The sequence below is a fragment of the Anas acuta genome, chromosome 3 (assembly GCF_963932015.1).
Source record: "Anas acuta chromosome 3, bAnaAcu1.1, whole genome shotgun sequence".
Taxonomy (NCBI): domain Eukaryota; kingdom Metazoa; phylum Chordata; class Aves; order Anseriformes; family Anatidae; genus Anas; species Anas acuta.
In genome coordinates this window covers 20,371,513-20,395,843 of record NC_088981.1, presented here as the reverse complement: position 1 = coordinate 20,395,843, position 24,331 = coordinate 20,371,513, and the positions used below count along the sequence as shown (strand labels likewise).

The 24,331-nt window shown below is 36.0% G+C and overlaps 1 protein-coding gene across 2 annotated transcripts in view; it reads left to right on the top strand.

The window, feature by feature from the left end:
* Window positions 1-19,353, top strand: part of GPATCH2 (G-patch domain containing 2) — a 116,117-nt gene extending 96,764 nt beyond the window's left edge. For both annotated transcript variants that reach the window (XM_068676014.1, XM_068676015.1), the window contains exons 9-10: window positions 3,609-3,691; window positions 15,699-19,353. In XM_068676014.1, the coding sequence (XP_068532115.1) occupies window positions 3,609-3,691; window positions 15,699-15,868 (253 nt within the window). In that variant the 3' untranslated portion in view covers window positions 15,869-19,353. The remainder of the gene's footprint in view (window positions 1-3,608; window positions 3,692-15,698) is intronic.
* Window positions 19,354-24,331: the final 4,978 nt, after the last annotated feature.

Sequence of the window (24,331 nt, the reverse complement as noted above, 5' to 3'; positions counted from 1 at the left end):
GAGGTGAACGTATGTAACAGCAGAAAAAAAAAAGGCACTCATCAAAAATACTTGCTTGTTGAGCTTTGACAGTTATGGAAAAAGTGAAGTTTGTGTTTCATGGGCATGGATAGAATTATTTGGGGAGTTTGAAGAGACAATTGTTGGCTTGTTACCATAGCAAGGGAAAGTACCTTGAAAAAAAAAAAAATTGCAGGGAGGCTGCAACTCTTTAAGAAGAAGAAAACAAAATTTGACAGAGTGAGTGTTTGTCACAGGAATGTATAGATGTGTGTGAATTGCTTTGCATGACATTGCTTCTGTACAGAGGAGAAACATATTTGCAGTATCAAAACTACTTTTCATTATGTTCATTATTAACAAAAAGTTTTTTGTTTGTTTGTTTTAGAGTTAGTGCCTTCCCCAGTCTGTCCTCAGTTTTGAGGCTCTTATTTACCACATAGAATGGAGAATCTAAATACAGCACAGTAGATTTAAATATATAAATAAAAATTGACAGTAGTTTTTTCCAGTGTTTTTGTTTAATATGTTGAGGCATGACACAACAACAACAATTCCTGGCATGCTAGCATAAGTTCACACCAGCCTGGCTTTTGCAGCCCTCTGATTCCCCCCTGCCACAAGTTTGCCGCGGCTGTGACACTTGCAGGCCTGCTCCACCATGGTGCAGCTGATGCCCTGTCCATGCTCATATTTTTCTTATTGACAGTGAGTGTTCTTGCCAAACGCCAGGGACCATAGTCACATCTGTTTGTCTCCCAAGCTCGTCTGAGGCTGCTTAGGAACACTTTTTATCCAGAGGGCAGCTTTAACTAGGCCTAATACTCTGGAAAGCCTCTATTTGTAAATGCATACAATGAGGCGACAAGTTCCTGTTGTCGTTCCTTAAAAATTATTCCATTTGACACTGCTTGCTCCAGTCCCTGTCACCAGCACGTCAAAAGCCAAGTTTTCAGGCAAGGTGGTCTTAACAAGTTTTATTTTTTCCCTAATAAAATGCCTAGCTTCCCTCCAGAGTACTATTTATAAATGATAGCTAGAAGCAAGCTAGGGATAAGTAGAGAGATGTCAGGCAAATAGCTATATTCCTTTCTGTAATCCTCACTCTTCTGATTTAATGCTAAGGAACATAATGCTGAACTTAGCCTGATTGAGGGTCAGAGTTCTCCCTACTTTCTAATACCTCCATTACTAACAGTTCAAAACGTACTGTGTGGCTGAAGTATAATGTTTCATTTCATCCAACCTGCCAGCTCAATAGCTGTGATAGTTCTTGTCTCTTCCTCTTAAAAGCCCTGGCTTTTTGTTTTGCTGCAATCTGAACCAACAGCGCAGATCAGACGGTGAGACCTAGTGAAAGTAAACAACACAGCTTTAGCACTGAGAGTTAGTCTGAGGTTTGATGTTAGCGGCCATAAAAATGGATTTGACAAAGCTTAATTGGGGCTGTAGCGTATTGTTCTTTATTTGTGGCACATGGTATTTTCGACAACAACAAAGAAATACCCACTCTCACCTTGTCTGGTGATCGGGTTGCTGCGCTTTGCAAAGACGAATGATTCATTTACGCTGAAGGAACAAGGCTGCCTTTCAGACATTCATTGATTTAAATTAAAAAGTAACTGCTGTGTTCTACATGAAGGGTGACAACAATAACAAAGTAGTCCTTACTTAGTGTTATTTGTTGCAACTCTATTTGGTGTGCCTGGAGGAAAAGTGGGGAGACCCAAGTACCATAATCTTACAGATCAATAATCTAGATATCTCAATGTAGTGTAACAGATAATCAATTCAGGGTAAAATAACTCAAATGCTGCTAGCTGTTACTCCTGTAGCTTGGGTCCTCAGGTTCAATTGCCTGACTTTATTAATTTTTATCTTTCATCCTGCTTGTATTCCTGGACACTTTCCCCCTTTTTCATTCCAAAGAGAGAACACAGAGTTGCACAGTGTTTGATGTATCATTTACCACACCACTTATTCTGCATATAAGTGCATTATTCATCAGTGTATGTAACATGTTTAACATCGGTGTTATATAAATATTCATTCCTCCATATTTTGTTTAAATATTATTTTTTTTATTGTACAGTCAGTTATGGAAAAGTTACAATTATTGATTTCATTCTGAATTTAGAACTGAAATTTAGCACCACGCTAGTATCCTGGTTGTACTGCATTCAGTTTCTGGGTGTTAAAATAAGATGCAGTTTCAGCTTGGAAGAACTCTAAGAAAAATTTTGTTTTAAAGTAAGAGAAATTTGTGCTGAAATAGTTGACCTAATACCTGAAGCTAGAGTGCACTTCTGTGTATATCTTTTTTTACTGGCATATTTTACTATTTAAATAAAAGCACTGAAGTACATTCTTGCTAGTTTACTGTATTTTTTTTTTTACATATGTAGAAGATTGTACATTGCTTTTTTTATCAAGACATTGTTTTCCCTCTTTACATTATTGATCAGATCTGAGGTCTCTCAACATACATGGACATTTGCTATTCATTTAGATGCAGAACAGCTTAAAAATGTTTTTAAATGCAGTAAAGGATAGGTCATACCCACACTGAGACAAGATCCCTTGAGTGACAGAGTATTACTGTGCTACAGTAGACTATCAGATGCAGTTCTCAGCTTGTACTTTTATCAACTTTCAATGCTGCTGTGGTAAAAAGTTCATGGTTTTGAATAGCATTTATGGAAACATTAAAAGTATGACATAAATTATTCCATTTTTCCCTTTTCTGTTTTAGTTCTTCACAAAAAAAAAATAATAATGCAGGCTACATATATTCCATTCTACAGGGATTGCACACTCCTGTAAGAAAAATCATTACTAAAATTCTCCTTTAACATTATCTCCTAAAATTCAATATTTGAAAATTCCAAATTTACCCTCTTTTGTGGTACCTGACTGTGACTAGCTGGCTGGAGTGCAATAAGTGCTTGTCTGTCATCTTCTACAGCCCCACCAATTTTCCAGTCTTAAAGTGTAAATTCATAATTGTTTAATGTGCATACTGGATAATGTGCTCTATTATATCATTCTCACAACTAGCCAATGAATTAGGAAAGGGCAAATTGGTGTGCTACAAGTTGACTTCATATACCTTTGAAGAGTTTACTGTTTCACGTTTTCTCATTCATTCTTCATCTTATCACGTTTTCTCATTCATTCTTCATCTTACCTTAAAAGAAATTGATAATACTTTTCCTGTAATAAATGTTGTTCTGACAGTTAGGCATTACTAGCCAATTGATAGCCTACCAACAATATTGTGATCTCTTTAGATAATTAATCTTCGCTATTTTCCTGTCAGGAGCAACAGTGTTTTTGTTTTATGTTGAGCTAGAAAGATCGCCAGTTTTGAAAATTAAAAAGCATTCCTTTTATATTATTCATTCCAGGAACAATTTATGATGCTGCATTTAGATACTGAGCGCTTGTCAACAAACATAATTATGCTTCGATATAAACAAGATTGGTGGCTTCATTGTGCAGCTTCATCTTGGCTGAATGTTTTGATATAGGTTCAGATTATACAAGCTGTGTATTTATGTGACATTTTTCTTCTTTTGTTAATAGTTTTCTCCTATAATTACTTGCAGGCAAACCAGTGTGCATTTAGGATCATTGTGCATGGGAGACATCAAACGGAGAAGGAAAGCTGCTCCCCTGCCAGGACCCACAGGTAACCAATTTCAGTGGGACAGAACACAAAACACAGTGTTAAATCTGTAAATACAAAGCAGTAGGTCAGTGACCCAGGGAAACACTGGGTAAATTCAGTAACTTATTACGTAACTTCAGATTTGTCCTATCCCTACTTGGCAATGGAGTTAAAGAAATAAATATACTTAGTTCTCCCTCAGACATTCCCAATTTGTAGATCTATGTAACATAGCACTTCTTTAAAGAGAGTGAATCTTTTTTCATATACTGAGAATCACAGGCAGTAAAAATCACTGCTTGTGTATGTTTAAGCATTACAGGTTAGAAGACATAAGGTATCTTTTTTCTGTGAGGAATTTATATGAATATAACAAGTATCCTGTACCATTAAGTCACGATATGAATTATTGGGCAAACAATTGAAAATGTAGAGATAAGCTTTAAAACTAGTGCTGTATATTAAATAGGAGGCAACTTGCAAGCACATTTCTGAAAGATTTTTACAGATGCGAAGTCACAACCATTGCACGTATTTTGCTGATGTCACAGCTGTGAAATGACTTTTTCAATACCTAGCAGTGATGTATAGGACTCTTGTCAGTTTGTTTGTATTAATTATTTCTGTGCATACTGGAAGGATTAGACTGCATGTGTGTTTGTGTGAGGCTTTTTCTATATTGGTAATATGTAAATCTGGATTGCACATGGTAGTCGTATATCAATTTATTATAGCAACATACGCAATGCATCTTCAAGTATATTCTAGATATCTGTCTTTAGAGAAGCCTAATGTTTGTATTCCAGCTGAATTCCCCCTCCTGAAATTTCATTGTTTTAAACCTCAGTGGCAGAAACAGACCAAGAATAATATTAAAAATGTTATTAAAGCACCTTAGTGGCAGCAGTATGGAAAAAGAGAATGTCTGGGTCAGGTTCTAAGACTCTGAACATATGTGAAGTGAGAAAGAAAAATACTTAATGGCTGAAGAGAGAATAATATAATTATTTCTACAAGGTGATTTTCACTTCACAACTTTCAAGTACTAAAGGTTGTCATTTTGTACTAAGAGGGTATGAAGTATCATGAAATTCATTTTATTACTCATTTTACCTTGGGCTTTCAGCGTTCAGTATTTTATTTTACAAGCTGGTTCCTCTGTGTAACTTTGCAAAGCCAATATTTTGATACTAAAACAAATATATTCAATGTTATGTATCTATATATTCACAATTTCAGAGGTTGTGAATTTCTAAGACTTTCTTTTATGTGGAGGGTGACAGAGAATAATGGTGGGTAAAGTTATCATATGAGGTACCTTTTAACTAGTATGTAGGGTTATTTTCTTTTCAAGTTCAAGGTAATCTTTTTCAATTTTGCTCCCTACAGAAGGAAGGAGGATTTTTACTGTGTACTCACACAAGCTTTTTTCTGCATTTCATCACTGTAAATTTTTAAGCAAATATAAACTTTGGTAAACTTTGACTAAACATTTACATATGCATAGGTAATGTATAACATTTTGTAAATTACAGTTTTCTTCACTACAAATCTTGCTACAACTTTGTTGTTCAACTGTTATGGGCCTTGTTTGTTTGTGCGTGTCAATATTTTATACCACTTTATTTAAGGAACCGGGTAGAATTGGAAATATATCTGGAAATAAGGATAAAAAGAACGATTATGTTTATTATTGAATTATTCTCCTTTCAGTGGCTTTAGCAAAGGCATAGGAACAGAAGAGGTAGATTTTATACAAAAGAATTTGTAGATAAACTGTTTTCTTGAAAGAAAGAGGAAAAAAAATATATGCTTACTTGAACACCAGTTGGAAAATAGAAGTTAATTATCTTCCATATTTAACATCATAGTGAAACTTGAAAGGCTGTCTGTAAATGAGTGATTAACTGCAATTTTTTTCTTGACCTGCATGTGTTACGTATTAGTAAAGTTTCACCTAATATAAGCCAATCCACTAAAGGAAAAAAAAAAAAAAAAAAAGGTATTTTCAAAACCCCGTGGTTTTTGAAAAAAATGACACTGGGTACAGTAATTCCTATAGTGCTCTACACAGTTTTGAAAATAGTCATTTAAATGTTTAGATTCAATAGTACCAGAAAGAATGACTGGTGATACTGATGAAGTATTGAAATGTGTTCTCTGTTTCTGAGTCTCACAAGGGTAGCACCTGCTACTTTCAGACATCTTACAGAGCTATAGCCTTCTGGAGCAAGCAATGTTATTGGTTAAACATTTATTAATTGTGACAAGAACACCCAATTTATTTCAGTACTCCAGCTTATTTACTGCTCTTTCACCTTTGTATTTTGTATTGAAAAAGTAAAATGAATATTGATAGAGTTAGATATTGATTTCTAAATTTATAGCCTGTTCTCAGACTGCAGTCAAAGTCACATACCAATAGGTTTGTGTATATTAGTAACAAAGGATGTAGATTTACTTGTACAGCAATGAGAAACTATTGAAGCAAGAAAGTCTGAGCAGCACAGTGCATTTTACAGTTTGAAAAATGTCATTTGTAAAGGTGAAGAAAAGCTGTGTTGAAAAGCAATGAAGAAAATGGGAGATAATATTAGGTATGGATTGTTAGGAGCTGACAGTACTGAGATGGTAGGGTCCTATTCTGGCTTTTTTATTTTATTGAAATAAATATTCTGATTTGTGAATACTTGATATAGCCCCATCTGTGTGTTACCAGAGCTTAGATAGATAATTGGTTTATCAACTAAATAAGATACTAGGAAAAATTGTTTACTTCCTACAATTTTTTTTAAGAATCAAGTGTTATGCATTATGAATATATACTTTTTTGCACAGCTTCTTCCATGAAATCAATATTATTTCAGTGATTCAGCAGTCAGATTTGGGGCCAGGTCATTCTCAATGACTTTATACCTTCTCCAGCTACCTGAGCAGTAGAGCAATTTCAGATGACACCCTGACATATTTCATTGCAGCAATACAGTGCCCTCAAGTTTGTACAAAAAAAAAATCTTAGGCAAGCTAATAAATTATCATGGAAATAACGCTATCAAAACTGGCTTCCAATACCAATGAAAATAATAACAAAACAAAAAAAAATCATAATTTGTATGCAAGAGAAAGGACGTTCTCTGTAAAGTATTGTTTATACTTGAAATGCATGCATTAGGAATGCTTACAGTAATTTCAGTGAACATCTTAGATTACCTAGTTAAAGTCTCATATCAAGCCAGTAGATGCTACAGAATTTCAGATGCCATGTTCATATACTGTGTATGCATTCACCCCAGTTCCTTTCCTAGTGACTGTCATCTTCTGTACAAGCTTTATTTCTCACCCCACTCCTGTTCAATCCCCAAGACCTTTTAGAATGTTTTTTTTGGTTGGTTGGTTGGTTTGTTTTTGTTTTTAAATCAGAAACCTCTAAATCTTGCTTGCTGGAAATTTTCTTCGGTGTGCAAATTCTGCTTGACATCTGTGGGATGTTAATAACTTCATTTACACAGTGTAGAATGTTGGATCCAGAATTAAAAAGGTAAAGTTTTGCTTGTATGCATTACAAATAAACATTTATTTCTATTTGAAAACAATCTTTTTTGTCTGATATTTACATTAGTGTGCTTCATGGTTTGGAGCAGGAAGAAAGTCTGCAAAATCTATTTTAAAAAATATAAAGCTATTTTGTAGTTAAAATGCAAAGATTTTCCATTAAAAATGTATGTTATTATGCATTTTATGGGCAACTTAAGTAAGACTGATAATTTTTATGAAAAACACATTTCAGATGTTAACATCTTTGTCTGGATAGCATGTTGCGTTGCTACTCTTCAGGCTGGTACAGACTGAAATGACCAAGCTAAGTGTCTCATTTTAAAGAATGTGTTTTAATGAAAAATATGACAGATTCTTAATTACAGTAGAAATACTGAGCACTCCTATAATGCCATCATGACTCACTTTAACAAGGTAATCAAAAGGGTACATGTTTTCATTCCTTTTTAAAAATTGCCAACGGAACAGCTAAGCAAACTATTTTGCTGATGCTTAATATGTCAGTGATTAAAAATCAGGCCTGAATATCTGCAGTACCAAAATGATGATTTGAAAAAGATTGTGATTACAGTGTGATAACAGAGGTGTCTGAGGGTAAGTTTGTAGTGAAGGTCAACTTCCTGAGATAGTTGCAAAGAAAGGGAAAACTTCTGCTGACTTGGTTGAACTGGCAGTAAATTTCCAAAATGCTAGCCAAACTATTTTATGCCTACTTTCTTTCTAGTTTGATTCATTGCTTTTCCATCTAAATGTACAACTCCATAGACAGAAATCACTTTTCACAGAGCAATACAGCACTGACATGTTGTGAATGCTTCACCTTACTGTGTTTCTTCTCCTTGGTCTACCAAGGTCCTTTCTGGGGTACAAAGCCAAGCTGCTTGATCTTCCAACATATGGATGCTCCTTGATACTCTTTTTTTTTTTTTATTATTAACTGATTTCTTCAGGAGATGGAATTTTAGGGACTTCCTTTTACGTTTCTCTTCTGCTATCGTATTGTTTCACTAAATCAGTTCAAAAATTAAAAGATCGGGGAATGCCATACAGTATTTGAAACTACTGCCCCTGCAGAGCAAAAGACTTTTAATGTTGAGCAGAGGTCATCGGTTCAGGCAGGGTCCCTTTCATATGGTCACCAGAGTAACGAGGAGAGTTCAGTAGCAAACTGCAGAAGAAAAGATCCACAATGCAACAAGAACCGAGTTTATACTGGGAATTTGCCAAGGAATTTCTTGTGATACAGAGAAAAGTAGGAGAGAAGACAGAATTCTTCAGGCTCTACGCACAACCAATACTAAAGAACCTTTCAGATAAGCAGAAAACTATTTTCTTCATGCTCTCTTCTCCCAAAATGCAAAAGATTCAAAAATAATTATCCAAATGACTCTGGGAGTCTTTCCTAAGATAGCTGTTTCTTTCTGGCTGTGGAAAGCATTCAAATTGCCTTCTGTCCACAGAAGGTGATCTTTTGGACTTCACCTTCAAGAATCATAAACCGTCTTAACAGAGAATATCCCCAGTGTCCTTAAAGACTGTATTTAAGAAATTTCTGCTAGAAAAAGGCTAAACCAGACTTTTTGTTTTCAAGTTCCAAAGATACATCTTGTTAGGGGATTGTATGCATAAGACATAACTTCCAATGAAGCTGAAGGTATCAGCAGGAATATTCATCCTCTAGGTGCTCTGTAAGTTCTGCTCTTTCTCCACTACGTACCATAAAAAAATGGTGCCCCACAGAGAAGCCACCTCCATTTTACATGCTTTTTTGTTGGTGGTGTTTTGTTTGTTTGTTTGTTTTTTAATCATCGCTTTTTCCATATGGGCTGATGCCATAATACAGTTTTCCCCAGAACACTGTTGGTAATACGGTATAGATGACCTGTTTCAGCGTGTAGATAAAGGGCAGGTTATGAGAGGAAATTATTTCTCAGGCCCATTTAATATAAGAATCCTGTTTTAACAAATTCTTCAAATTACGGGGAAGAGTTAATGAAATGAGCAACACTTCATATTCCTAGAACTCAACCAATAAAAGTGGCACATGACACTTCGGTCACCCTGCTTTAAGTTGATACCAAAGGACTCCTCTAGACCAGGAAAGGTTTGAGAGTTAAAATGTGCACTCAATAGCACTCCAACCACATAGGCACAGAAAAGGCAATAGAAGTGCCTACTACCTCCAGTATCCTGGCACTCCATCCCAATTTGGTTTAAGATCAGTTAGAGCTACTGTAATGGGTGTAGTCATAATATCCATTCAATCCTCAATCTTTCCACTGAAATTAATGATAACCGAGCTGTCCGTTTGGAGAATATTACTGTCGTTTAAGTTCTTTCCCTGTGGGATTCAGTGCAGGGTTACAGTTCTTTCAGAAAAGTCAGCGAATGCTAATTAGAAGTGAGCAATTTTGCTGTAAATTCTAGGTGTATTGAGCAGAACTTAGGAATGCTTCCTGGTGGAAATGCTTCTTCTGAAATTAAGTCTAGTGAGTCTTTCTGTCAGTATAGCTGGGATGTGAAGCTGACCCCAATTTGGACCCAAGTGAAAAGATGGGCTTGAATTTCAAGAGATTACCCTTACCAAGGAATAAATGGGATTCTACTAATTCTGTCTCTCTCCAGCCAACGTTAGTAAAGACTGAAAAGGCAAAAGGTACCTTAGCCACAGCGTGGTCTGATGGAGCATGGGAGGGGAAGAACACCTGGAAGCCCAGCTCCAAGTGACCTGTGGTGCTAGAGATGACCAGTTTAAACCAGTTCAGTGCCTGACTTTTCATCAGTGTGTGGATTTACGTTGGGAAGGTTGGAAATGAATATAAAATTTAGGGTCTATAGTGCAGGGAAGGATGCATCTACCCATGCTGCAATTGTGCAACCATTCCTTTAATACACCCAGCAGTGGGGCAGTAGGAATGAAACTCTAGCAGTGCCGACATTAACAGCATTGTGGTGTGACTGCTGGGTAGGTATGGAGGTTTCCAGCACCACCTGAGGTTCTGACTCTGTCCTCTGTGATGTTCTTAACACTGTGCCAGCTAGAGCAGAATACAGCGCAAGCTATAAGTGGGACTATAATTATTCTAAGATTGTTCTTTAGACACAATGTATGATACCTCAATGTGAAGCATATGTAAAAGTCTGGTCTAAAATTCAAATCTCAAATACTTAGCTAAATAATATGGTATTTTCATAAGTGATTTTTTTTTATTATTTATGCAGCTATAGAATACTGATTTGTGAAAAACACTGGAGGTACTGATGTTAAAAATACCAGTACGACTGTCAACTATGTCACATTGCTGACTTCATACAATTATCCAAAATGGTTTTAAGCATCTAGGCAGTCTGATTCTCATTTTGTTAGAGAGAACTGGCATTAAAAAAAAGATGCACTACAGCGACATGTTATTTTGATTATGTTCCTTCTAAAACGTATTGTGTATCAAGATCAGTCCCTACTGTTCTGAGCTCATCTGTCTAGTGAGAAATCAGAAAAGAAAAAGAAGAGATGGAATATTAAATGCTTTCAGAAAATGAGGGGGAAAGTGCACTAGCTTTTAAAGTGAAGCAGCATGTATCGTTTCGCCTTCCATTGGCTGTTTATCCAACATCAATACAACACTTTAGGAGCCAAATTACTAAACAAGCTGCCAATTAGGCTTGCAGTCAGCTGGATAGATTAGTGGCTAAGAGAGGCAGATACAAGATTTTCATCTCTTGAGCCAATTACGCAAGTGAATTACCATCCACAATGCTCCTTGGAAGATTTGAGGTAGAAAGACTGACTCTGCTGTGATAGACATAAGTGAGATCCAGGGTAGGGGGTAAGGGTTAGCAGGCCATGTATTGCAAAAATTACCCAAGCAAAAAGAGATCCTTCTAGGAAAGGATTTAAAGGATTTAAGGCTGCTGGGAGCGATAGAGGAGGAAATAATAGTTGTGGTATGCTCTGCAAAGGCATTGCTGTTCTACTCACAGGTCTTAATCATATAAAAGAAAGATGAAAGGCCAAGACTATATTTCTGTACAGTGTCATTTTCTCAGAACTGTTTAAAAAAACATTTTCTTAACATCAAAAATAGTTTAGCAGCCAGAGATTACTTCAGTATGCCTTCATTTGTTTCTTCCAACTGGAATATTTTTTTTTTTTTTTAAATAAGGGTTATTTAAGAGATTGAACCTAGCTATATTCTGATTTTATTCACTCCAATTTAAACCAAACATACTTGATGTTAGTCTTATCCAGAAATTGGTCCATACAAATAAATATTGTCACGGTAATAGTTGATAGGGTCACAGTTGCTTTATTATTCTATAATAAATGATAACTTAATTGGTGAGCTTTTAAGTATTTTAGAAGAAGCATTTTTCAAATACAATGGATCTGTCAGATTAAAACTGTACGTAGGCTCATTTGTTTCCTGCTGAGATGGTGCAACATTGTTTCTTAAATGTGAAGCAAATTTAAAACCTGAACTTTTGCAAGCTGTTGTATCCAAAAATGATTAAACAGATGTGGAGCCTGCAGCAGCATTAGACCTCTGATCTGATTTTAGCTTACAGATGGAATTAAATTAATTCATGGCAATCACTGTAAAATCAAGGGTATGGCACTGAATGCTAGTGTACTGTTTAACCAGGACATACCTGTCTCAACAGCTGTTAAGAAGAAATTGCATACCTTTATTTTTCACTGAAGCCTGCCTTTAATACCATCATAAATATCATATCAAAATTAAACAAATGCGGTGACTTCTTGGTTTTCATGTGCTAATTTTGCTTCTTCCTTCTCATAGGTACCATGCTCCATGTATGTAAGGTCACATGCATAATAAATGTAGACCTTGAAGAATGCCCATTCATGTACACCAAGGTGTATTGCTGGTATTGTGAAGTGAAGGGATGCAAGTGGAGGAATTTTATAGTGCTGTCGTTTCAAGCAAGCTGCTGTTCCTCAGTGTTAACTCCTCACTTGTGTAATGGCAACCACTCCTGCATCCAGACAGCATCTGGTAGATCAGGAACAAGATTATTATGGTTGCTAAGACTTCTCAGTCTGTAAAAAGAAAAGGCTTTGCACAGGGAATTCCAACAAATTCTTACTATAGAGACTTCCGTATAACTCCTGCAACACCACTAAACCTCATACAGCAATAAAGTCAGAAAAAGGCATCCCTGCTTTTTTGCTTAATACGATGTTGCATAGTTAGTTTTTGTGGGATGGCACAATGGGTTGATTTTGTTCTTGCTCCTGGGTGGGTCGAGACTGAACACGTCCCAGAGGTAGCACAGCCCTTTTCAAGGCCAGTGTGCTTGGACTATTCTCTTTAAAAGGGCCTACTGGCTAGTCCAAGAAGTGCCATGGGCATGAATTAAAAACTGAACTTGAAGATGAATATTACAAGGACAATTACTGATTTTAATTAGAAAGTGAAAGCCCAAAGCATAGGAATGAGGGTCAGAGGAATAACAAACAGTGTAACATGATTTTTAAGAGCTCTTTTCCATCACGCAGTCAATCAAAGATGTAAGGTTGTTTTTTTCTGTTTGCTTATTGGCCATGGAATGGAGGAAAAGGGCAGTTATGAATACAGCTATCCATATTCTTCTCACTCAAGTAAAATATTGCATTACAAGTTAACATTCCTGCAATTTTCATCCATCATTTGAAAAATTTAAGACAGATGTAGATATATATTTAGATAAAAACTGACTCTACTGCAAAAGAATGTCCTGCATACATTAAACCTTTTTTCAGACTTGAAATAAAAGCTATCTATATCTACCTTATTTGCATGAAAGAGTAATTAGTCAATGTACATGCCCACAAAATAGGCAAGTTGGGTGGCTTTTTGGTTTTGCCTTATTTTTGTTGTTGTACAAAGTCTCCAATCCCAGTATCCTTCGGACAGTGGACGCTGTTTGATTGTTTGCCCAAAAGTGAGTTGTGAAGCCAAGTTTGTTGTGGTTTCTGCTCTCTTTCTTTTAGTTACAAATTGGCAAAATGTAAGAATAAAACAGAAGGCTTCAGGGCAGGTCTTAGTGTTCTAACAGGAAATATAAAAGTATGTACAGTGGAGTAAAAAAGATTTTTTATATACATTTTAGAAGCACTTTGTAAAAACAGAAAGTATTCCAATTTTCCTGTTAGTTACAGGGAAAAAAAAAAAAAAAAAAAAAAAAAAAACTATGTCAAAGAATATCAAAAATAGAAAGATGAGGTTGTTAAATAACATGTTATGGTACAGATTATTCTTTCATATTTCTTTCATATATCTTTTGTGTGAGGTTGGTCTAGATGTCTTGAGAATTGAAATTCATGTAGGAAGGTATATGTTTTGCAGGAAAAAGTCCGTGGGTTTTCCTCCAAATAGGATAACAAAAAAAAAAATGTTGTTTTTTTTTTTTAACTCAAGCTGTGCTTTGCATGCCATCCTAGAAGCATTTCTCTTTGTTGCTAGGCAGCATTATGAATCATTTAATATTCCCAATACTTACAAAATATACTTGTATATTTGTTCTTTACTGCTTGATGGATCTCTTGGATCTTTCCTTGGAAGTTCCCCCATTAATTGTCCTACAGACACTAGAACCACATCCCATTTCTCACCATGAGTTGTAAAGAGTAGACCAAAACGCGCTTCCTGGATTTTGCTTGTGAGGTTTTACCTTTACTTTTGTTGAATGGTAGCCTTTCTTCTTTTCACCATTTTTTGAGCTAGAAAGTATAACTAAGAAGGTTGCAAAGCCTGTGTTGTGTATGCCAGGCAGTGTCAGGGAGTTATCTGTATGAAAATTGACTCTGCCTGTGGGGGCCTGAAAAGAAAGGAAGTCTTGGTCATTGAATTCTGTGCTGGTCAGTTCAAGAGGAACCCTCTCGGGGACAGGAGTCGTCTGACTTAAAAGCCTTTATTTTAAGCCTAGCATTAAGCATAGCTTCAAACTAGTATTAAAGGACGCCTTCTCTCAGTACGTTTCCCTTTTTCTTTGACTCAGGGACCGAGATGCTTGGAAGCTTCCTACCTTTCATGTGGCCACTGTTTTGCTGAATCTAAACAGATCTGTAGTGAATAGTGCTTGAGTACTGTACATTCATCATCTCAATCACTATCAGGTTTTTAATATGCACCTCTCCTTTTGACCCTCTGTCTGTGGGGGAGAGCTTCCACTGTGGGGCTTTGTTTTCATTTTATGTTTGTGTGATAAATGAGGTTTTTCAGAAGAGCTTGTTCAACTTTTGTTGTGTTCCTGTTTAGTAAGTTAATATAACAATGAGCCAGCTGCTTGTCAGTAGTAAATACTTGATTGAAGACGACATGTTCTCCAAAAGCAAAACACCATGGTCTCCTCCTACAGTATTTTTTAAGAAGTAGTATGTCAGAATAAGTAGGTAGAAAGTTAAGCAGATAATGTTTGAAGCTGGGCATGTGGTGAGTTCTATTGTTCTATTATCAGGGGAAGGAATGTGTTGAAAAGGGCTGAAAAGAAAAAACAGCTGCCTGTATAAAAAAGCTCATGTTACTTCAAAAGCTTCATCACTTTTCAAAATTTTGTATGGTGTAACTCGTTAAGTTCTACTGAAAATTCTTGAAACAAATATCATTTGTATTCCTCATGTAAGACAGCTACATATGGGAAAGCTTATCCATGCATCATCTCCAAAAGTCTAGCTTGAGGATCTTGGTTGATGAGGGAAAAAAAACAGTTTTGTTACTTGACATTCACATTTCTTTATGCTGTAGTCATAAGAAAATGAATCTGTTACATTATACTTGCAGTCCTGACAATCTCTTCTGTAGTGTGTGCACAGCTTTTCTGAGATCTCAAATTGTACAGGAAGAAACCCGATGTTACTGAAAAATACCAAAAAATAAAGATGGATATATTAAACATCTCTTGCATCTTTAATAAAAGAGAAACTGTGTAAGGCTATGGCTGAATTTCAAAATTTTAGACTGCCTATTTTTATCTTCTGTGTAGCATCTGTAGTTGTTTAATCAAAAATATTTAATGTGTTTTACTGAAAGAGATCTTCTTGAGCATTGATAAATATTGCTGAGAATGAAAAGATGGTTGTGACATTATGGTGTGCCTTGGTTTAGTAATTTTATAGGACCACATATCTGGGCAATCTTGTCTGTGTATTGGTAGACTTGTGCAAGGGGGCACATGTCCTCGGAGACTGACATACAACCCACTGTATTGAAATACAAAAGGATCTGCGACAATATTTGTCACATCTAAAAACTAAGCAAGACTTCAGAAACATTGAAAATAAAGGAAAACCTTAGGCTGTATTATTTAGACTCATAAGCAGTGAGGAGGTCAACATGTGCAAAGACAGCCTGTTCTAGCAACCTATTAGATGAATTAGGAGAATAAGAAGGTTTAAAGCTTTAAGGGAGATTATCCTGCTATTCTCCACATGGCAGGCAGTGCTGATTAATGCTGTGTGTTTCTTTAATCTCAGGGTTTGTAGGTGAAAACACCCAACCAATCCCAGAAAACAACATTGGAAACCGAATGCTTCAGAGCATGGGCTGGACTCCTGGCACAGGCCTCGGACCAGACGGCAAAGGGATAGCAGAGCCAATACGAGCCATCCAGAGACCAAAAGGACTCGGACTTGGATTTAGCTGACAGAAATATACTCTGGCTGCCAAGTAAAAGTAAAGATCGAAAGTAATTTAAAAAGACAAGGGAAAAAGTTGCTGTCTTGTGTTATTCATTATGATCAGCAGATCCAGTTATTCTCTTCTCAAAGATCACTGAAGTCTTTGTGCTTCACATCAGCTACACCAGCTGCAAAGTACAGCCACAGCGGCAGAACCGGCGTTTGAATCTAACTTTACAATGGTGCTAAAGTGTATGAACACTTGTACTTTTTTATTTTCTCTGGTCTTAGAGTTTGTATTAAGCATAAAATTCAGTATATTCACTTCTTTTCATAAAAGCTTCTGACACAGCAGATTTTAGTATCTAAGCAAAATTTTTTTTGTACATATAATTTCATCTCAAGAGTCTTGATAAGATTTGTCAAGGAAAATGGAACTTTATACAGCTATTGTGTTTTCCCCCTTTTCAGGCAAAATTTCCAAACCTAATATTTCTAGTGTTTAACAGTATTTGAGGATAAGCTGTCATTTTGCCCGTAAGATATACATGTTTCCAACTGGAAGGTGATATGGTATACAGTTTTGTATAAAAGCATGAAAAATGGTTTTGTCATCATAGCAATGCCATTCCAACATCATAATCTGGCAGTGTATCACAGTCTTCCACGTTCAAGCTCAAAAGTAAAGCTTTTATAATTGTTTTTACATTTACAGGATTATCTTTTTTTCAGCAGATATTTAAATTTAAAGTTTATTCTGAGTTTGGATTTCTATTTATATCAATAATCTTCAGTGTGTCCACATTTAAGAATAATATCAAATTTGAACCTCGAAATTGTATTTTAAAGATAACTTTGTCTTTCAGTGTTTATATACTGGGGTTTAGCATATTTTAAACAATGCAGTCAGTGTTCAGCGTTCGTTTTGTGATCGTGCTGTTGTGAGTGAGCCACAATCTTTAATGATCATGAAGAAACAGAAAAAGGACAAGGAGAAGCAAGATTAGAGTGGAGGAAAGGAAGGGAAAAGATACTTTGGCATCTCACAAATCTAAGCTAGCAATTTAAAATCAAGAGGGATCATTAAGTGTTTTAATCAGTATCCTAATGTATCTAATGTCGGCAGAAGTAATTTCATTAAGCAGTAACCAATCAAGCTCCTAGGGTACTCTTGGTCTGCAGTATAAAACAAATTCTACTTTAAAATTAAATGATAGGGCTGAAGAAAACTGTTGGACTAAGGAGAAAATCCTGACCCTGTTGTAGTAGTTGGCAATATTTACCCTGTTTACACAGGGAGCAGGATTTGATTCTTCAGTCTTTTTTTTCCCCTTCTCTGCTACCAGACTGCTTAGAAAAATATTTACCTCTAGATGCTTGCAAAGATGACTCCTTAAAATAAAGGGAGCACAGCTTCCTTCATGTGACTGTGAAATATAGTGAAGAATTTTAAGTATTTTTATTACTTGTCTTTTTCTCAGCTTCACCAATTATTTCCACAAAGATAATGCTAGGAAAAGAAAAAGTAGTAGCATTATGGCACTGAATTTGCTTAAAAATAATGTTCATCCTTTCCACTGTGAGTTCTGTCAGTTTGGGAACATTTTTTCACAGTTACCTAGAGTAAAATATTAGTACCTAACGTTGTTTTTAATGATAGCTGAATGCACATGTTCTCTGAGTTTCAGAAGAACTATCAATTGTTGTTTCGAGCCTTGGTATCATTGTGTGGTTTTACCTTTTGACACGATAAGAAATTTTAAACAGGCTTGATATTTATAATCAACAGCAACTTTTATGGAGGGCTTTGGGGCATAGCTTAATGTAAATTAGCCACCTCAAATATCTCTTGCACAACTAAGCTGAGTTAAACACATTCCATATCTAAAGAATTTCTGGGCCACGTAATTGCAAAGGGCCAAGAACCTGGAGTTCTGCAGACAGCAGAGGTGCTCACTTCTGTAATTGTGTTGGTTTGGGGTTTTTTACAATAATGAATTTGTGTGGCACATTCCCATTCTTTCAATGCAAATGTACTGCTAGGGCAACTGAAGACCTCTTTGTCTTGTACACAATCAGAAATTCCTTCAAATATTTTGAAACATGTGAGTTAAGGACAGGAAATTCATATTGTTCTAATTGTTCTAGCTCTACAACTGTAGAGGAATATTGATTTTTCTCTTAAAAACTCATTCTTGTTCTTTGGTTACAACTCCAACATATCTTGGGTAGGAAACATTAAATATGGCATATATAATGCTGACGTATTTCTGTGTGTTTTATCATCATAGTAGTTCCTCAAGAAATCAGTCTGCCGCTCCAAAAGTGCTTGAAAATATTTCCTGTTTTATGAAGATAAGGGGTAAATAATGGATACTTGTTGAGAGAAAACCTCTTTTCAGCTTTCAGCTCTATTCATCCATTCAAACAGATACACTTGAGCATAAAAATAAATAGCCTTAATGGAAGAATTATTTAGTAAGATCAGAAATCTTATAACTTTTTGTTTTATATCAGTGTTAGAAATGATTAGACGTTAAAACCAGTCACATTGATTTTGGTATGGAGAAAAGTAAACCTTTGTTTTCCAACAGGTATTCCTATAGATGCCACAGCTAACAGTCAACTTCATCTTCTAGAAGCTGTAGAAGAAACTGATTTATTAAAATATATTAAGCTAGCGTTTCAAGACATTTTAATGTCACAGTAAAATTCCCATTCAGACTCACACTATCATTTTTCTGTTTTCCCACATCTCACAGGAGTGATTTTAAAGATATTCCAGTAGTGTAATTGTGCACAGTTAAAGCTAGTGTTAAACAAAACAAAAATGCATCGCTTTTTGGTTTTTTCCTTAATTTTTTAAGCCACTGCAGTGTTAGATGGCTTTGAAACAAGTCAAAGTACTCGAATTTTTTTTCTTCAGGTTTTTCCCATACCTAACTTGCATTCATAATATGACACATGCCGTAAAACTGGCTCACACTACTTTAAAATACATATACAAGTGTTTTCAGATAATAATTCCTAATGGCTGTGATACTGAAGGTTTTTATGCCTATATAAATAAACATGGAATCATCTTGTATCTAAAAGTTACCATCACTCACCAGATTCTTTCCATTTAGGTGTTTGATTAATTGGTAGTTCAGCTGATAACATAATATTCTGCCTGTGCAGAATGTTTAGTAAAAAGAAAAGTGCATACAATATTATTGGCATTGCATTTTGCTACATGTTCATTGTGTCTCAGTTCTGTGAATTAAGCCATTAACTGTTAATAAAAGAAACACATGAGCGGTTTCTGGCAGAATCCTGTTTTTAAATAAATATTTGTTGAAGTCAGAGAAGCATTATCAGTATGCTTATTTTAACAAGTTTGTCCCTGCATCCATCTTTCTGCAATTAGGTCAATAATGGGTGTAGAATGGCAGTAAATAGCTAATAATATGTATAGAATGCTTTGCTTTAACAACACAAATGCAAGATGAAATAAAATAATTAGACTTCATTCTTCATGGGTTTTGTATGTTCTTTTCTTTAAACTGCACTTTTTGATAGCATTGTTATTGCTCAAGTGAATGCAAAAACTTTGTTTCTGAAAATATAAGTAAGGTTGCTTATATCTTATAGCAGGTAAATGTATATTCTGCTAAACCTTAGAGAGTTGTACCTTTTCTAGCTGGTTATTATCCAGCATAAAATATTACACCACAATGTTACAAAATGCCTTGTTTAAAGTGTTTCCAGTACTCTTGTTGTTATCATGTTCTTCTAAGACGTTTAAATACAAGTCTTTAAGTATGTGTAAGTATGTGTATACTTTGATAACTGTACCAGGACTGTATGCTCTCTCTTCAAGCAGGTCTCCAGAACTGTTGCTCCTCAGAGGAGAATTCACACTACATTTGTTTTACCCTCCTGCTCCCCATGCTCACTGAGTAGTTTCAGTAAAGCCATATGAGAAATGAGGATCCCTTCCCTATCTTACACTAAATTCAGGAGACCTTTTAATTAGGTTTTCATTCACAACGGTGGTTTTGGGAACAGAGGCACAGTTAGCACACAGTGACTACAATAGGTAAGGTGCCCACAGTAGAGTCCCATATCTAAAGGCAGTGTATGTATTCAGTCTGTACAATTCAACTTAGTGAAAAGCACAGAATTATTTATCTACCTGTAGTCTAGCTGTAAAGATAATCTAACATGTTAAAAGAGAAAATGTCATTCTTAAAGGTCGTCATGTTTTTGCTTTGAATTCTCTGTGGAAGAGCTTTGCTGTGATTGTTTTTGTTTGTTTGTTTGTTTGTTTGTTTGTTTTTACAGGTATGGTATTTAAGATTGTTTTTTGTTGTTGTTTGGATTGATTTGGTTTGTTTTTCATGACATATACTTTAAAAGTCTTGGAGGAGGTGCAACAATTTCAGCATGGATGTTCTGCTTAAGTGGTTGGTTTTGCCTTTTTTTTTTTTTTTAACTAGAAAAACTGTAAGCTTAACAGCATGGATTTTTATAGGCTTTATCTACACTATAAGAGTTTGGTAAAACTGTCAACAAACTTTTTAGTGTAGGTCTGCAATGAGGAAAACTTTACCACAACAGTGAAAGTTTCATGATTAACTGGCAGTAGGATAACTCTAGTGGAAATGTTTGGGCTTCCTATGAGTCTCTTCTGTAACTGCAATAAAACAGATACTGGAGGTACTTTGACCACAGTGGTAAGTTGCTTGTCAATCTTTAAGTAAAAGACTGAAAAGCACTCAGATTCTTTAAACTTGATCTCCTGCCTCTATGAGAAATGTGATTATTAAAATCTGTGAAAAGTGATTTGAATTAATATGAGATATGCCATCTATTAGAAAATCATGATTTTGGCTTGACTGTTTATAGTATTGTTATGATGAATTTAAGTAATGTGGAGTCTGACTTCTGAAACTGTGAATATAAGTCATTAGTCTTCAAGGATTTTGTTTTATTGTAATATATTTACACTGATTAAGTATATGATCTTATTAAAATGAGATTATTTTTCAGAATATTTGATCATACATATGTTTAGTTTAGTGTGCTTTAAGTCTTCAGCTTAGTCCTTCATCCCTGTCCTTTTTTACTGAAGAAGCGTAGCCCTATATATGTGTTAAGTGATAATGCCCTGTGGTTTCTCTCTTAGTGTTATCTCTTGTATGTGCTAAGTGATAATGCTCAAGATCATTTGTACCAGTCTAGTGAAGTTGTTTTTCAGTACCTCACCTGGCCAATTTTCTGAAAGGCCTACTGCTGCCTTTGTCAGTTACTGTTCAACACTTCGACACTTCAAATTGAAATTTCTTCCACCTTGACAGGGTGTTGTGTTTGCTCAACCCCAAACTGATGAAGACTGGAAGATATGTAACACTTTCAGCACCTAAATATCTCCATTGCCTTCAAGATGGAGTACTTCATAGGTCTAAAAATAAACATGCATGCAAATGTTTGAAGACTGGGGCCCTAACTTCCTTCTCTGTAATAGAAATGAGTCCTCAATTTTCCATGGCATTAGAGTTCCTGCAAGTCACTGGAGTGACTTGAGTCAACTGGATTGTGCTGGCCCATCTTCAGAACAATTGATTGGCTTCTCTACCTAGTTCACCATACTCCTGTTGGTTTCTCTCTTGCACAAACTTTGCTGTTTTCTTAGGGAATATGCTGGAAGCCACAGGAATTTCTCTTGTTGCATTTGCAAGTAGCAATTCACAAAATTTCTATTCTTTACTACTAGTTTCAAGCGTTAAAAAGTAAGTTTGAATTCCACAAGTGTTGCCTTATTTTTTTCTAAATGTTCCAGATTACTGCAAGCATCTAAATGTTCTACAATTTTTAAAGTAAGTAGAATTGTTATCAAAAATTTTATAAATGTGCTCTCTGTATATATGATGGTGAGTCTCACATTTCTAATATTAGTAGATATGATCTACAACATACATATGTAAGTATAACTAACACTAAATGTACAAATTGCTTGAACAAGAATAGCAATAATACTCAGTGTGTTGATTTGAACTGAATTCTAGTAGTCCCACCATCTGTGAGAACACTGCTAATCTGTTATGTTTCCTTTCTGTATGCCATGATATGCCTTATGACAAAAGATATTTTGAGAGTGAACCAATAATAATTATAAGGGTTTTCTTAATGTGATGCAAATAATAAGTAACAAAAGTATCAGGTTGCTTTTATACTCTCTCTAGTGTAAGTTGATTTATTTTTCATCTACTCTTTGTCAGTGAGCGTATGAATACTAGTGGATTACAGTTCTGATTAACTCAGTTTAGGCAGTTTCTACCCCTTACACACAAAGGTTACAATGCCATGGTAAAGGAAGTCTCCTTGGATTTTTATTTTTTTCACAATACAGAATAGTGGCTAACAGAAGAACTTTGGCCAGAACCATATTTCAGTGATGTATTTGGACCTAGTGAGTCAAAAAAGAAGAAGCTTGCAAGGTATTACTTTGTAGTAAAGCAAATTAAGTTATCTGCTTGTATGAAAATTAACATGTCTACACAAATGAACACCCATACATGATATAGATGTAGATCCTTACTGAGAATAACAGAATAATACATAAATTTATTATATGCTGGGCCATTTGTTAAGCTGTCAACCACGTACTTCACCAAACTGTAACAAAATCTTTAGTTCTGCTAACCCACGTTACTTAAAAGGGGTGAGGTGCTTTATGAAAGTCAATAAATCTGCAATGTATTGTTTCATATTCTGTCTTTATGTAAACCTAGCCAGGTTTTTCAGTTGTCTTCTTTCTAATCAGTGGTAAAGTGCATTTAATAGCTCACTTAAGGTGTCATCCATTACTATGAGTTACTGTTAGAACTAATTAATAGAGCTGAAATTATTTTGTAATGAGAAATTGAAGTATTGCAGTGTTAAAAAAAAAAATACCATTCACAGCTAATTAACGTTTAACAATGCAAATAAGCTGATAATTATTTTTCAAGCCATAGAAAAATTCTGTGACACTTCATATACTACCTTTGTGATCCTAATTGTTTCTGAAAAATACCTTTACAGAGAAATGCTCTAAAGAGATTTCCCTGGACAAAAGGCAATTTCTGTGCACACAATGAATGAGAGCTCTTGTTTTGTTCATATGGGTCCAGATTCAGCAGCTATGTCTTACAGTAAATACTGATAAAGAGAAGGAAAAAGCAAGGATCATGAATATAATTGGAAGGAGGAAATCATGTGAGATGTTGGACAAAATTTCCTATCTGCTTAAAGTCAGCTGCTCTTAAGGTACTGTAGGTATTACAAATGCATCCCAGGTGGCCTGGTGTCATAGAATCAGCTTGGGATGGAAGAGGCCTTGAAGGCCATCTAGTGCTTACCCCTGCCATGGGCAGGGATGTCACCCCCTGGAAGTTCGCTCTTCTAAAGTTTCAGGGTCCTGACCTTGCTCTTTGCCAAGTCCATATCCCTTGAGATCTCAAACTCAACCAGGGCATGGCCACAGCAGCCCAGGCTGCCTCCAATCTTAACATTTTTAAGTTTGTCTGCACTGGTGAGCACCAGGTCCAGTAACGCCTCTCTTCTGGTTGGTTTGTCTGATACTTGGGCCAGAAAGTTATCCTCAATGCACTCCAGGAGTCTCCTGGATTGTGCACAGCCTGCTAAGTGGCCTTTCCAGCAGACATGTGGGTGGTTGAAGTTCCCCATCAGGATGAGAGTATATGAGTGTGGTGCTTCTTGTAGCTGAAGCCAGAAGGCCTCATCAACAGGCTCCCCATCAACAGCCTGCAGTAGGCCCCGGCCATAACGTGTCCTTGATTGATCTGGTCCTTAATTTTACCCATGAGCTCTCAACATGTTCCAGGCTGCTAACAGCAAATGAACACTGTCACTGTATTGAAGCAAAATATATTTTTAAGTCATGGTAATATATTTATACATGGTAACTTGATGCATTTTAAACCATCCATAAATAAAGGAAATCGGGCAGTCCGAGTGTAGTAAAAGTAGTGTAACAATCCCTCAAAAATTGAGCTCTTCTTTTTTTTTTTTTTTTTTTTTTTTTTTTTTTCCCCCCAGGTATAATCACCTTGCTTGTTACTGTGAGTCTGTTCTCAGCCATGAGGTCACAAGGCCCTGCTGTGACACCATGGCATGGGGTTACAACATGCAGTGACACTGCTCCAGGCAGCGTTCACAAGGCCCTACTATGACTTTGTGCTGGGCAGTGGATCCACAAGGCCCTGCTATGACTTTGTGCTGGGCTGTGGGTCCGTAAGGCCCTACTATGACTGTGCTGGGCCATGAGGTTACAGTTCTTCACTGTGACATTACATTGGGCTGTGAGGTCACAAGGCCCTGCTGTGACACTGTGGCAGGATATGAGGTGACAAAGCCCTGCTGTGACTGTTCTGGTCAATGAGGTTACAATGCTGTGCTGTGACACTGTGCCAGGCAGTGAAACCACAAGGCCCTGCCGTGAT